General features: G+C 38.3%; 1 protein-coding gene across 1 annotated transcript in view; it reads left to right on the top strand.

Moving 5' to 3' along the window:
- Positions 1–15,844, top strand: part of ANKFN1 (ankyrin repeat and fibronectin type III domain containing 1) — a 79,606-nt gene that overhangs the window by 43,585 nt on the left and 20,177 nt on the right. Inside the window, exons 9-14 of the mRNA XM_068913914.1 lie at positions 4,917–5,016; positions 6,206–6,338; positions 6,955–7,071; positions 11,359–11,574; positions 13,728–13,894; positions 15,340–15,490. Of these exons, the coding sequence (XP_068770015.1) occupies positions 4,917–5,016; positions 6,206–6,338; positions 6,955–7,071; positions 11,359–11,574; positions 13,728–13,894; positions 15,340–15,490 (884 nt within the window). The remainder of the gene's footprint in view (positions 1–4,916; positions 5,017–6,205; positions 6,339–6,954; positions 7,072–11,358; positions 11,575–13,727; positions 13,895–15,339; positions 15,491–15,844) is intronic.

The raw sequence follows: 15,844 nt of genomic DNA, 5'->3' as shown, positions 1-15,844 counted from the left end.
GTATATAACTGATGTCAGTCCCTTGTATTTCATTAATTTGCTAAAGAACCAAGACACATGGTTTGCAGAAAAAGTAAGAGTTGTGACATCACTTTGACTCTGAAATTTGATTCAGGAATTTATCAACCTCAGCAAAATCCGAGAAGTTTGATCAAGGATCTGAGATAGGCTATTGTGTATGGCTGACAAGCCCCAATAATGGTTTTCACTTAATATAATGCAGAGGTCAAAGCTAGATTCTTAATGAATGTAAATTAGCCTGATTAGACTGACATGGATAGAGGTCAGCATGGATTTGCTGTTATACATAAGCTGAGGACCTAGTCTGACATTTATCGAGTCTTTACTGTGCTTCTGTTTGATTATAAGTGAATATTTTTTACCTCTGCTTCCCCCATTTGTTTTAGAGATTTCAGTAAATAGCTGGAAGTTGTTTGTAGAATGTCTTTGAACGTGCTGAACAAACAGTAGAATGAAAGCTAGGCGATAGCAGAGACAGGAATCAAACCTGGAGTCTTGACACCTTGGCGTGCCCCTAAATGATTCCCCTGTGGGGATATCACATGCATACTGCTCAGGCTGGCAGAAGGAGGGTGGAGGAGGAGTGCAAAGGAGGTGAAAGAAACTGAGAGGGCAGTAGATCTAAAAGACCTGAGATGATTTGGATAACACAGACAAAAGCCTGAGTATGCGAAGGAGCTACAGGAGCAGTGACTGTGTGCTAGTGCTCCAGTGTGATCTGGGAGGGTTAAATTGCCCAGATTCCACACAGATCTCTTGCTCAAGTCTGTTCATTCAGGCTTTGCGCTGAAGCCTGCTGTTTTTGCCCTATGCTTTGCATTTCAGAGGCTGAAGCAAACAAGCTTACAAAAATACCAGGAAGAATACATTGGAATGTACAGTGAGTTTAAGAGCTTTTGGAATTAGATCAGCTGTTGCTTTTGAACCTGCTCTGTGATATGATGAAATCTCCTAGGGAATTACTTAGGAAGCTTTGCTTTCATATGTTTAATCTTCTGGAAAACCCTGATGATTACAAACAACAGTCATCCATTTGTCTTCATAATACCATGCTACAGACTATCATAACTGAGTTACTGCAGTTGTATGTCCTGGCAACACTTCAGATGTGTTTTAAGTATTTTTTTTCTTATAGATCATTCATTCTACACAATTCTACGTGGATTAAGTAATTGTGTGATGAATCATTAAGAAAGGAACCCAACTCTTCACTAAAATGCTTACCAGATATTTTCTTTTTGAAATTTGGTTGAAATGCATTTTACTAGACAAGTCAGGAATGAAATAAACATGTTGTAATTTGATTTACAAGCAGAGTGCATACTTTAATTACATTTAGCAAAGAGTAGGATCTCTGATTCCACAGGGCATTATAAAGTTTTGATTATGATTATTTGTGAGAGTGTACAAAAACAGCATTGAGAACCAGGCCATAGACTGAGAACTTCAGGTAGGGAATTTAAGAAGTTACAATTCATTTGTTGAGCCTGACTTCACAACCCAAAAAACACCTGCCAGTAACATGATTGTCATGCCTGTAGCTTCTTCAGGAGGTACAGAATTGCTGTTTGAAAGACATCCCATCTTGAGGTGAGGTAATATGGAATCTGTCATCATCTCAAGTCATAACAGTTATTGAGGTGTCTGCCTGCTATTTATGCCCTTAAATTCTGCCCGGTATTATGTCTCCATGTGCATTATCCCAGTGGCAGTTGTCAGCACTGCTAAAAATGTGTAGCTTTAAATTGAGTTTGAATTTTTCTGGAAACTTCAGTTATTTGATCTGTTTTCATAAAGTTATCCAGTCAGTAAAAACTCTGTGCCCCATTTTATGCCCTCCACTAGGATTTCCGTGGGATCTAGCTCATCTTGTGCTGATTTGTTTCATTATTCAGCGTCACTAAATAATATTTAGCTGTTGCACAGACTGTCAGATTTGTGGGGCTAAAATCTCTCCTTGGATAATTTTGCACTGAAGTAATTCCATTTACTTCACATATGCCCCACTTGAGAGGCACCCGCTTGTCTAGTGACAGGACAAAGAATTCCAAATGCTCTTCCTCCCCAGCGGAGCAGCACCGCATAACAGGCATTCCTGCAGAGAGCCCGCGGCGGCACGCTCACAGCCTGAGTGTGCGGCTTCGTTCCTGTTCCTCCGCAACCTACTTATGCTGCTTTGAAGTATCTGTTATATTTAAGCGAACAACAGAAAAACACTTATATATCCCGCCTTAGAAGAGAAAAAAACGCTCATGTTATAAGTGTACCTCAGTAGTTAATTTCCTACTTCAATCCAGATTTGAATATTTCTGATCTAAATCTAATCACTAACAATTCTCCAGTCTCTGCCAGGATATGTTTGTTGCTGAGCTTTTATTAAAAGAGCTCACAGCTCAATTGTTACATCATTTCTTAGTATAAATTTATTTAGTTGTTAATGATGTTTTACTATAAAGGTTACTCTATGTTATTTATTACTTAATTAAATAACAGACTGTTAATGTTCCATTTCCTGTGGATCCAAATTATCCTCTAATCCCGGGTCCATGTGTTTGGCTTCCAAATACACTATACTGTAAAACAAAAACAACAGCAATGGGGGGAAGTTTACAGTTTTCATCTAGCTTCACATTATTTCTTTTGCTGCTGGCTTCTAAGAAGCTGTGGAGCAAACCCAAACCACTGAATAGCCCAGTAACATATATTTCACTTGTAACGCACCCTCTTATTTTAATGCTGCCATCTCTGGGTGTTTTATACAGAGTTATGTTGCTTTGCCTTTAGCAATTTCCTCTTCCGTTCCCTCTGTCTTTAATACAGAAGAAAATAAAAACTGCATAATTAGGATGAACTTAATATTCCTAAATAGCTCTTAACCATGGAAGAAGGAAACAGTAAGACAGGAGTTTTCATGTAGCATTTGGTTTACATTATTGTAATGTGCTGAAAAAAGCTCACAGTAAAATAAAAATGATCTGTGGAAATATGGATAAAAAAACAAATGAAATTTAAAAAAAAAAGAAAACAAAGATCAGTTACATCAAAGGAGCAGTCATGGGTTCAGTTGAGTCTGTTAAAACTAAGCTGAGCAGCGCTTTGGAGAGTATGCCATGGAGAACTAGTTCACACTGGAAAGACAATGGATTTGATGATCTAATATATAACTGAACTGTATGATTTCACCCCCAACAGAATCTTGTTCTCTTTGTACTTGCTGTTCAGCAGAGTGATAATTATGCTAACAATGTGTCTTCTTTCTGTGGTTTTCAATGTGCAAATTATGGTGCAAATGTATTCATCATTTAAAAATATGTTGAGAACTTCCGCAGATGGGGTTTTGACAGGAGCAAATTTAGATGTTCTTTAAATGTTCAAACTTAGAACTCATTAAGGAGACACAGATAGACACCTCCTATTTTGCATTAGAGGTAAGAGGGAAATATCTTAGTCTGAGAACGTGTAAGCAGACTGATTAGCAGCTTTCAGCAAACAGTTTTCTCCTAAGATCTTTCAGTCATCGTGGTTTTTTCCCACTGAAGAGGGCTGACCCTCAAAATATTTGCAGGTTCAGTCTGGATGGGTATCCATACTTCGAATAAAGAGCACGGTCTCACCCTGGAAAACTGAGGTGTAATTTCACGGTTAATTTTTCTTTTTATTTTTTTTTTCCAGTCATAGTAAATATCTTAAGACTTTAAATCTTTGGGATTGTTTGTTGTTGCTGGTTCTCTTGCAACAGCATTAAACAGGAGGGACATCACTAAAAACAGTGCAAGAAAAGAATTTTTAGTGCCCATTCTTCTTAGAAGCCGTATGTGGAAAGACATGTGTGACTTTTCATTTACACTTGAGCAAAAATAGCAGCCATCTCTGACAATACTGAAATCCATACACAAGGCTGCATATTCCTGACTGCCACCCTATTGACATACCCCCTAAAAACTCCTTACAGGTATGCAGGCGGACACAACTGTTTCAGAGAGCTTGAGGGTGTCAGTTCCCAATGGAAGATTTTTCTTTGGCTTAAAGGGAAGTTCAGGCCATACATGAGAAAAGGAAAGACATTCAGTCCTATTCATGAAAATGAAAAATAACCCAATAAATACAAGTTAAAACACATCTTTTAGAATATTGGGCAAATATTTAAATTTTGAGGCTGTTCTTCCATTGTGAGAGCTGGTCCTGAGATCCTTACAGGCATGCAGCAGGCCTCGGCTTTGACGTGAACTGAGTTAAACATCTCTTCCTTCCAGATTCCTAAAGAGCAAATGTAACTGTGAAAGCTCTGAAGCAATTTAGGTGCCAAATGTTGTGACGATTGTTGTGAAAAAAGATACATTCCAAACAAGAGGACATTTAATGAGATACAAAGAAAGATAAGGGACAATATAGTTGTTTTCTTGAAAGTTTTACTTGGGTTAGGTTAGTGATGTTGCTACATTATTTAGTGATTGCCAGGGGACGAATTCTTCTGTTCTTAGAAATTTAACAGTATATATGGGCATATACTGAGGAGTTACAATATCCTAAAATGTTGACTGGTGACACTCTTGTGTTTTTGAGATGACTTGCAAAATTCATACCTATTCCGGACAACCAGATGAGCACTGAGAGTACAGGGTACTGGTTCAGGCTACACTTTTCCTAGGAACAAAACAATATTTTTACCAGGTCTGAGTTTACTGGGATTGTTTTATACCCCATATCACTAAGAGTATGAAAATATAAGCAAAAAGTTGTATTATTAACATGTCTCTAAATGTTGTCTGTTGAAAGCAATAAAGCGGAGCACTCAGTGAAATTTAGTACTGTGATTTAAGAGACAAAGGTTCTTTATGAGATACTAAATGAAATTTAAGTGCTCGGTTTGGTTTGGTTTTTATTTTCCATTTTAGAAAGTTCTAAATTACAGAATGCTGGTCGCAAGCAATCAGTATCTAGAAGCCTGAAGCATCTTTTCCATTCATCAAACAAGTTTGTGAAGACTCTGAAACGGTTTGTCACCCATTTTATCTCCTAATTATAATGAGTTTTAGCTAACAGTTGTGGCTTTTATGTAATAGTGAAAAGCACCTTAAAAATAGATGTCAACAGATTTTGCTCCCAATTAAAAAGCAATCAATCAGAATAAACCTGATAAAGTTGCATACATATGAGATTGATGCACCTATTTGGAAACTAACGTTCCAGTTCCTACTGCAACCAATAGCATTCTTTTCATTGTTATTACTGAAAATGGATTTGAATTGTAACAGAGTGAAATATTTTATGCAGACACAACCATACAGCTACTTTTTAGTATTTTTGAAATACTGCCTCTGTGGCTGCTCAGTAATGAGACTGTGGAATTTATTTCATTCATAACATAAAATGCAGGGATCGAGTAACCTGTTTTAATAGATATTAATATCCCATTGGCCAGAAGCAGCGCATCTAGAATTCCCTAATATTTTTAGCTAGGTTTGCAACCCAGTGTGACACAACAGGCCTCAGCCTTGAAAGCAAACGAAAGTTTCTTAGACTGGATTATTCTTTCATTGCCATGAGTGTTCAGTTTGCTTTTTCTTCTTTGTATTATGATAAGAGTTTGATTCTTTCAGAAGAGCTCTCCAGTGTCTTTAAATTCCCCAAGGCAACTGCTTAATGTATGTAACTAATTGCAAGGGTAAATATTGAAAGGAATGATTTCTATAAACAGTTTTGCAGATATTCTGGCCAAATTACACTCAATTACACTAAAGTAAATCCATAATAACTAATAACCCTCCTGATTTCAATTAAGTTACTCCAGATTTGCTCTGAAGTAAATGAGGGCAGATCTAAGCCCGTTAATGATAAAAAAATTTTGGTAAAATTTCTCATTTCTGCAGGTCACAAAGCCTCCATTGTGTACTCTTTGCTCTGAAAAATTCTTACTAAAACTGATTTCAGTGGGTTGCCCAGATTCATAATTTGTTAGGTTCTTGTAGTCTCGCATCATCTGAAGTGATGAGCTTTCTAAGTATTTTTCAGAATTTACTGGCTGAAGTTGCATGATCTGTATAACACAAAAGTTAAAATCAGATTATTAGACTTGCCTCCTCAACACTTAAAATCTATGATTCTTTGGCTTAGATTTGTATTAGCTAAGATTTGGTGTGGTTTCATGAAAGGTGTTGAACTTAATGTTTCTCTCTTTCTTTAGGGGACTCTACTTATGCGTTATATTTTTTTACAAGGACAACTTACTAGTAACCAATGAAGATCAAATTCCAATTGTGGAAATTGATGACTCTCACAGTAGTTCGGTTACGCAGGATTTCCTATGGTTCACAAAGGTAACAGGAGCCTACTTTCATATATTGCTTCTACAGATTTGGAGCTAGACTTTGCATGGGTGTCTGTTGATCATTCCCTAGTATATGAAATGATGCCATCGAAAAAGCTAAATGACAAAGTGCTTTACCTGTTACTCATGTTAAAACGTAATTTTCACATACCATTTATATGGGTTAAATCCTGACTGGCTCACTGGTAGTGGCACAATTAACTATTTGAAATGTATGATAGTACATAAATGGTGGCTAACTGGGCACATAACAGTTTTATGAACAGTTAGAAGAGCCTAAAAAATAAGCTAGAAGTTTTAAAGGTGATATTATGATTATACTGTCATTCAGACATCTTTGGACTATTTTTGTCCCCCAGAGAGCAGTAGATCAATTTTGCATGATATTCTAAAAAGCAACTTATAAAGGTGCATGATTTTTAGAGAATGACCTCTTGTGTCTATGATTCAATATTTGTTTCTATCCAGGCAACTCATTGCCATCATAGAAACTCAAATTGATGAAAAATAGCTACTGATTTTTAAGTCCAAAATGCTTTTATTTTCACTTCTGCTTTTGTAAATGCTGAGAACAAAGACTGACTCAACTAGACATATTTTTGCAGCTGTCTTGTATGTGGGATGATATCAGATGGCTGAGGCAGAATATGTCTATATCCGTGTCCTCATCAACAGCGCTTCAAGCCAGGCAAAAGATGCTTTCAGCAGCAGCACAGCTACAGGTTGGTTGCTTTGCATATTTTCAGCTATTAACTTCAGTGACTCTCTGGTATCTAAGGGAGAGTACCACCGGCTGTCCTTTGCTTCACCACTCTCCATTATCCTATTCTTTGGAGTAGCAAACATTGTCATCTACAGTGAAGTGAGTTACTGAGCCTGTCTTGCCAGCTGAAAGGAAGGAGTTCTGTTAAAAGTAAATAGTAGGAAAAAGAAGGGAAAGAAACAATAGAGGCAGAAGAGGAAATGAGCAGATATGAAACAGCAAATAATGACCACAGATAATGGGTTGCAGATTGGGAATGCAAGAGTTGTAACCCTAATATTCACTGCTCAAAATCCTTTTAGAAGGCCTATTCATTATTAGTATATTAAAGAAGCATTTAAACTCTCAGTGAGGCTTAGCACTCTCTTGTGCTATCTGGGTACCTATAGCAGTAGGTAGCTTCTGTCCCCAACAGCAAGGACAAGGAGGGTGTTGAGGTTGCCCAAATGGCGTTCTTGATTCTCCTGTGGCTTACAAGGAGGCTTACGGCTTACAATAGGCTTACGGCATCTAGGCCAGAGCTACCCTGTCTGACAAACAAGATGGCTGTGCTGTTCTGGGTTGTGTGAGGCTGATGGATAATCCTTATCCTGGGCTACAGGAGGAGGCAGTGCTGGAAGTGTGTTACACCTAGTGTTTTTGAGTCACCACTGACACACTTAAATTCTACAGAACTATTCCATAAGGGATAGTATATTAAGGTGGGTTACAAAAACAAAATGAACTGAGCAAAGACAGTTGTTCTGAGTGCCCTCCCTCAAAACTAAAATCACATGGGATTGTCAGTGTGGAAATAAGAATGAATAAATATGGGATATAAGAATTGGGCTGCCAAATTTTTAGGGTGAAATGTGCAGAGAAGCAGAGATGAAGATCGGTTAAATGGTGCATAGATCTTGTGCTGATTCCTCAGCACAGTGCTATTGATGTCAAATGGTTAAAGCATAGGTAGTGATTTTCAGGGGACCTGGTTCTCTTCCAACCTGTCCTACTGGTATAACTGAGTGCCACTGAACAAGCCACTTAATCCTTCTGTGTCTTGGTCCAGTATTTGTTACACAGACAAGAATTATACTTTATGACACGATTTCTCCAGCAGAATATTTTGAGCTTTATTGTAAAGCTTTTGAAGAATGGGTTTAGTGATAACATGAAATCTCTAGTTGGAAGGCAGACCCTTCCTAAAATATTTACTTTTGTGGAAAAATACATTTGCAAAAAGGTGTGTGTGTCATTCTTACAGAAAAAGGATGCCCAGCCTCGCTTTCTCCTACCTTTTGTTTGTACAGCATAGCTGGCTTCTTATTCTGTGTCTGTATTCTCCCTCAAAACTTTCAGATGCAAATAATTACTGATAATAATAGTATTCTTCTAAAATTCATTGATTTGAGAACACTGCATAATAAAAGAGTACTTAGCTGGCACTAGTTTTTTACGTATTTCTTTGGTTCCTAAAACCAAAGCATCTCAGTGTTTCATATACCGTCACGACTGCTTGCATGCAGCTCTTCCTGTTACACAGACAGAGTAACTGAGGCACAAAAGAATTAAATGAAATCCCCGAAGCTAACCAGAAAAATCTATAGTACAATCAGGGAGTTAATGCAGATCACAGAATCACAGACTGGTTGATCTTCATACTGTTAGACTCATGCTTTAGTCGTACAGCCATCCTTCTTGTTATTGCCAGTCAACGTAATAAGCTAGGTTTTATAGCAGCTATGAGAGCCAGATACTTTGTGGGCATTATTAAGAATATCCTTGTGGGGTTTGTTTTACATCTTTTGGCAAAGAAATCTGTACAGGAGAGTAGCTTTCCTGGGCAGCCACCTGTCTTGATTAATTTCCCCAAAGTATCCCGAAATATATGGAATGCCAGCCTGCTGTACCTTTATTAGGGGACCACCTGTGTTAAGCAACAGCTGCTTGTCAGTCCTCTGAGCTGTCACTAGAGACAGCTTTAACTGTATCTGCTGAATGTTCCCTGCAGGGTGGTTAGCTCGGCTTAGGTAGCCCGTACTCCTTTGGTTAGCTCCGTTTCATTTCTCCTGCACAGATTGTCCTTAACAGAGCATCATTAGTAAGCACAGAGTGCACTTTGAGATACCCACAATTCCTGGTACATTGTGCTATTACTTGCTACCAGAAATGTTAAAAGCAGAGCTTGAAGCACAGAGATATGGCAAATGTGCCCATGTGGGGTATATTGCGCTGCAGAATTTGCGGCAAATTTGTTGCCCTTAACGTTTGTTCTGTTCGTGTGGTCCCCTGATGAACGCATGGATTGTCAATGATCTGCCAGCCTTTAACGGCATGTAGCCTAATGGGATCCACCAATTGAAGGATCTCAGTAAAGTTTATACGGTTGAATACATTTTATTGAGGCAGTTAACAGACTGACTCCACAGGAATTTAGGACAGAATGGAAAAGATCAGTGACAACACAGCTGTTAAGGGACTAGATCAGTGGATCCAGAGACAACAAGGACTGTAATTTTGCTTGCTGTTACCACTAGACTACTAAAGCAAACAAAACACAAGGGATGGGATGTCAAGATGAGCATAGACAAAACTTTTTTACCGTATGAATTAGCTATATATTCCTGTTCATGGTGGGTACTCCCATTCTTCCTGCTGGAATGCCACTCGGAACAGAAAGTTGTCAATGGCAGTATAGATCTGTTTGCTCTTTCATCTAGGCACATTCATATATTTTAGTGATTAAATCAATATGACAGCTAGATGACTAACATCTAGCTGCAATGACTTGTCCCATCTGTGGGCACATGAATTAGTACAAAATATATACCTAAGATACCCAGTGTTAATTACTTATGGAGGCTAACCTCAACAGGCAGAAAAGTTTTCAATAAGAGAACAGCAGATATAGTGTAGCGGGTCTTGAACAGCATGCCCTAGAGAGGGGTGTATAAAGCTTAAAGAGCTAAGTTATGCCACGTATATGGCAGTTACTGTGCTGACTATCTATAGAGTTTATAAACAGTGTAATAATACAGTTTATATATAAATATTGTCTGCTAAATGCAAATAAATAAATTCAGGATAATCTATCAGTTTGCAATGTCATTAAGTTAATGTACAGCTATGCACTTCCCTACACATACAATGTGCTACATTGTGAATTCAAGTTTTCATTTTAAACAACCCCCATCCCTGTCCAGCTTACTGTAGATCTCTTGAAAAGTCCCAAAGTAATGAGCATATTTTAAATGTTAGGCATTTTTCTTTAAGACATCTGGGAATCTCTTCAGTGGCTGGTCACTGGAGTGAGTGTGTTTGCACCTATAAGCAGATGCCTTACTGTGTGTGGAAAGGGATTTTGACCAAAATATGTATTTTATGTGAAGTCTTTTAAAATTACTTTTCTTTAATCCTCACATATTTTCCTGGAGAGCTTTGCTTTGGTAGTTTGTTAGTTTCTGCTGGTTTTGTCTGCACATTCTTGGTATCTGAAGTAAAAGGAAAAGGGTCCATGTCTCTTCAGATTCCTTTGTGTTCCTTAACACGCCGCGTCGTTTTAGCTCCAGAATTATTTACTTTCAGCAAAGATATGAGAGCCTCTTGCTTTTGTTGCTGAAAATAATCTGCATCATTTTAAAACAGGGAACAGAGAAATGAGATTATAGTTAATGGCCCTAACAGAAGGCATTTGAAGTGTCCAATATGAATTATTTGGGGATAGCAGAGGAATTCTGAATCTCTGACATGCACTGAGTCTCTCATTTGGGTATGGAGAGGTTAAGATAAAGCATCTAGCTCTTCAGTGTTCAAACCAGAAGGACTTCATGGATACCAAAGAATCACCACTAGACCAACAGCATGCTTTTGAAAATTGCGTTCCCTGTTTTTACATGGGCACAAATAGGAAGAAGTTCTGCCCAAATTATATCAGTGAATTGCTTTGCAGTGTGTCCTTTTGCAGAGATGTTGGATCGTAGTGGTCATACTGTTCCATTAAATTTTGGGCTAAAATTACTGGACCAAACCCACTGGAGGATCCATAATTTAGTTCACAAACACAACTTGGGGCAAAATTTCTTCTGTTGCCACTGAATGATGTGACTGTAGGGCAAGGGTTTGAGAAATGCTGTGTATTTAGATTTTATTGAAGTCAGCAAGAAAGCTCATTCTGATTTTGGTAAGCACAAAGTTAAGTTTCAAAAAATACCGCCCTCCTGATATGCGATAAATAACATTTTGATTTTATAATTTGTTTATTTTCTAGAATTTGCTGGGAACGCACAATTTAGGCAGAGTTTACTATGAGCCAATCAAGGATCGACATGGCAATATACTGATAGTTACTATAAGAGAAGTGGAGAGTCTTTATTCATATTTTAATGGCAAATGGATGCAGATATCCAAACTACAAAGCCAGAGGAAATCCCTTTCAACTCCAGAGGAGCCAACAGCATTAGACATCTTGCTTATAACTATCCAGGTAGTGCTTTGCTTCTCTTACCCTATGTTGTTTGCTTTTTAAAGCCTGGCCAGAGCACTGATTTTTGGAAGAATCTTGTAGAATTTTAGGCCTTAATCCAGTGCCCAATAAAATCAATGGCAAGGCTCCCATTAAGAGCAAAGACTTATATTACTTCCAGTGGGGCTGGGATCAGAGCCTTAATATGTAAAATAGTCATAAGATTCTAAAGAAGTTGCTTTTAAGTTCTAGTAGAGAACGGTGCAATTTCTATCAGTTTCGGGAAACCATGCAATAGAATTCTTTAGCAAGGGATATAAAACCCTTTAAAATTCTCTAGGATGTTCTTAAGCACCTATACAGATGCTTATAATTTCTAGGCTCTGTAAGATTTTTCCATCCAACCTTGAACACTAAGCCTTGTATGGTTTAAAACCATACAGTTCTACTTCATCAGCTTGTTCTTTGAGGTTAAGAGTTTCTTGGAGCCCAGTTTAGTTGCTAAAGAATTCTTTACTGAGCAATTATCTCCTTTAATTTTTGGCATAACATGCCTCACAGATTTTAGGTTTCAAATGATAATGGATTGGTCCTAGAACATGCTTAGCATAGTCACTTCCTACTTAACATCAGTGAGAGTCACAGGTTTGCAGCACCATCAAGATTCAGGGTATCCATAAACTCATCTTACAACTATGTAGTCCACAGTAAGATTAATAAATGTTTTCTGTAGGTAACAGCAACTTGTTTCTCCTGAAGTGTCATTAGCCAGTCTCTCTTCTCTCTAAAACTAATGAGTTGCATAGTTACTGAAAACAGTACAAGACAAATTGTTGTCTTAGTTTCTTCTTTAGTCACCATAGTTAGATGATGACTGCTGTGGCTAATTTTTGAATTAGAGGCATTTTCCTGCGGAGAGACTGTGCTTTTGATACCGGAAACTGACAGGCAATCAAAATACACATTACCAGGTTTTAGGAACGTTAAAGAATTTCCAAAAGACAATAAAACTTACCTGATCTATGTTAGATTTACTGTATTAAAATGTGTTAAAGGTGTAGAAAAATGTCAATCTGGGCAAAAGTTTTATATGAGGAAACCCAAAATACAGGCCTGATCAGATTTCCACAGAGATCCTGGTGGAAAAAATGTTCCCCTAATGGTTTACACATTCCTATCTAATGCCCACCCTTTCTTGTATTACTTGCTTAATCATCGAATGGGTATTTTGTTCATGAAGTGCTTGTGAAAATGAGGGTCTAATTGCATTGGTCAGAGCCAAGCATAGCATTGGCAGATAATTTGATGGTTCCAAGAGAAAAGGCATAAGGCCAGGTGTCTTAATCCTCACCCATTGCAAAGGCCCACATTTCTCAGGATGGCAGCAGACATCATTTTTTAGGATAGTCTTTGGGGACTGCTGTACGTAGCTTTAAAAATGTCTCTTGGCTTCAGCAAATATGCCATCAGTACTAGTTCTTCCTGGGCTCTTTTTGCTGATGAAGATGTTTGTTTTGAAAACATAGCCATTAATTAAACTTTGCAAACCAGCAGCCCCAGCCCCCATGCTCATCGAGATCTCTCTGCTGATAGCAAATGGTAGAGAAGAGGTTTTTTGAGAAACCTCGGCTGTGACTCTACATGCATTTCTTTGGTGACAGTACTGGCTTATGCAGCCCCTCTCTCCTGCCTTCCCCAGCAGACAGCTTTTTCTCTGTGCTGCTCTACTCCATCTACGTAGCTGTACCCCAAAGTGAATCAGGGAACTGATGTGGCTGAAAAATAACAGCTTCTTTTCCTGAGTTGTTTTCAGCTGAATCAGTTCCCTGATCCAGCTCGCTGCTGAAATGATCAGACAAGAGTGCAGAGATGGGTGTTATTTAAGCTAGTTTAAACAGCACAGTTCACAGAATGTGAAACCTCAGGTTTTTAGGGCCAGTTCCTGCAGAGAACTTTGAGAATCCGTGTATGGCAGTAGAAAGTTGTCCAGGTGCATCCAAACTACCAGAGATTGTTTATACGCTTAAGCATGTGCTTAAATGCTTTGTGAATTGGGAACACTGTTGAAACAAAAAGACGGCTGTAAAAACATTTGCTGCTTTTTGATCCCATACTCTTCCGCTTATGTGGAAAAAAAATGAGATTTTTATGTAGGACTGTTTCTCTTAAAACAGGACATACTTTCCTATCACAAACGAAGTCAGCAACGCCTCCCTCCTGGCTTGTATTTGGGTTACCTTAAACTCTGCAGTTCTGTGGATCAAATCAAAGTTCTTGTACTGCAGAAGTTGCCTAATGTCCTGTGTCATGTCAAAATCCGAGATAACAGCAATGTTTCCAAGTAAGTGAATATATTACGTATTTACACACACATATGTAGAGAGAGAACATTTCTTTTAAGTTTGAAGCAATTTGTCAAATTTAAAAGCAAATGCCAGGTTACCACTGCAAAATTATAGCTTTCAGCAAAGTTTGGCTCAGGTGTGATCTCTATAGAGATCAGTGTTGAACTAAAGAGGTGCACCCACATATTTCCAGCAATTCTGAAGGCCTCAGAACATGTACATACAAACCTCTCGGTTTCTGTGGATAGCATGCTGCGGTTGCTCAAGTGCTGATCCTGGGCTCTGCACAGTGGTAATGATCTTCCATGTGTCTGTTGATAATATCATAACCTGAAGCCTCCAGTGAATTCAGTTTCACCATTTCTGTTGATTTTCTTTCAGCATTCAGTGTGGGTGTTAGTGGTTTTTCCGTGTACTTCCTTGTGTAATACCTGGTTTCTAGCCCTAATCCACAGCAAACATACGGCAATTGAAAACACATAGACAAACGCCATCAGCTATGAAACTGCTTTGTACCAGAAAAGCCATTTTTCCACCAAATCCTTTGTCCGTTCCTCCCTTTGTCTTATTGGGCAAGTGCATTTATTTGCACTGCTGAGTCCTTGCTTAGTGGGCAACACTTTTTTTTTTTTCCCTGGTGCTTTTTAATCCCAAACAGTTTCAGCAACCAGCTGAAATTTTGTACGATTCCAGGAGGAACTCGGTATTTATATGGATAACAAGGATATCCAGAGTGTAGTAGTTAATACTAACAAAAATTTTGGAAGGAACATAAAGCCTAATGCCTCAGAGCTTTTAACAGTCTCTGATTCTTGAGGTTTAAGATCAGATCTTTATTTAGGAGCAGATTGTCCCACATCTATTATTCATCCTGCAGTGGGGTTTCTTGTACTTTCTGTGGAACATTTGGTGCTGGCTGCCTTTCAAGACAGAATAATGGGCAGGGTGAATTAAGAATTTGATCCAGAAAGATGATTCCCATGTTTATCAGATCTAGAATGGATAAATGTCCAGCAAAAGAAAACCAAACCAGGAAGTTCTTTGGCTCCAGTGGGTACCAGAGAGTCTGTCACAGAAAATGAACTTCCCAGTAATTGTCACTGTTGTCATTTCCAATGCATGCTTTTTAAAATATTGTGGTAGATATGGAATAAAATATGTGGAAAAGAAAACCTGGAGTGAGAAACCTTAGTGAAATTTCAAAGGCAGTTGGACCTTTAGATGTTAGCAAGGAACGTTCAGCCTGATGTACATGTGCTAGAAAAATTAAACTTTTCAGAGTTGGATTTTTAGCCACAAACAATCAGGATTGCACAATTTTAGAATGTTTTGCTATATGAGGATTAAACTATCAACAGATCGCAAATGCGCATACACTGAATTCCTCCTTGTGCACTGAACTTTTGTTATATTTCTAATTTTAACTTGACTCAACATACAGAGATGAGTGGGAATGGATCCAAACACTTTCTGGCTCAGAATCTATGGAAAGTATGGATCATACTTCAGACTGCCCTACTCAATTGTTCTTGTATGAGCTCCAGATGGCAGTGAAAGCTCTCCTTAAACAGATCAATCTACCTCTGCATCAGGTATTTTCCTTTGTGGTATTTATCACCTTTTTTAAAGCTAATTCTTAGGAACACAACTAGAAACTGCAAAACGTGTAACTTTCAAGTAGGGATTAAATGTTAAGGCTGCAAGAAAAGGAAAGCAGAGGAATTTTGTATCCAATTACTCAAAGCGTTTGGGGGAAAAACACTTCCAGGAAGAGTTCTTTCCCTGGGTATGCGAACATACAAGGATTAAGAGACAAATTTTCAATTAGCTTCTATTTCTGTGTCTGTCAGCATATCTGTGCAGCTTCAGGCAGGTGCAAACAAGTGCTTTTGCACACATCTCTAGGAGTTGGGAGCACCTTTATACCCAGCTGGCAACGAAAGATA

This window comes from Struthio camelus, chromosome 19 (genome assembly GCF_040807025.1).
Source record: "Struthio camelus isolate bStrCam1 chromosome 19, bStrCam1.hap1, whole genome shotgun sequence".
Lineage (NCBI taxonomy): Eukaryota > Metazoa > Chordata > Aves > Struthioniformes > Struthionidae > Struthio > Struthio camelus.
Note: the sequence above shows the minus strand (reverse complement) of the source record. Positions and strands in the feature narration are given on the sequence as shown.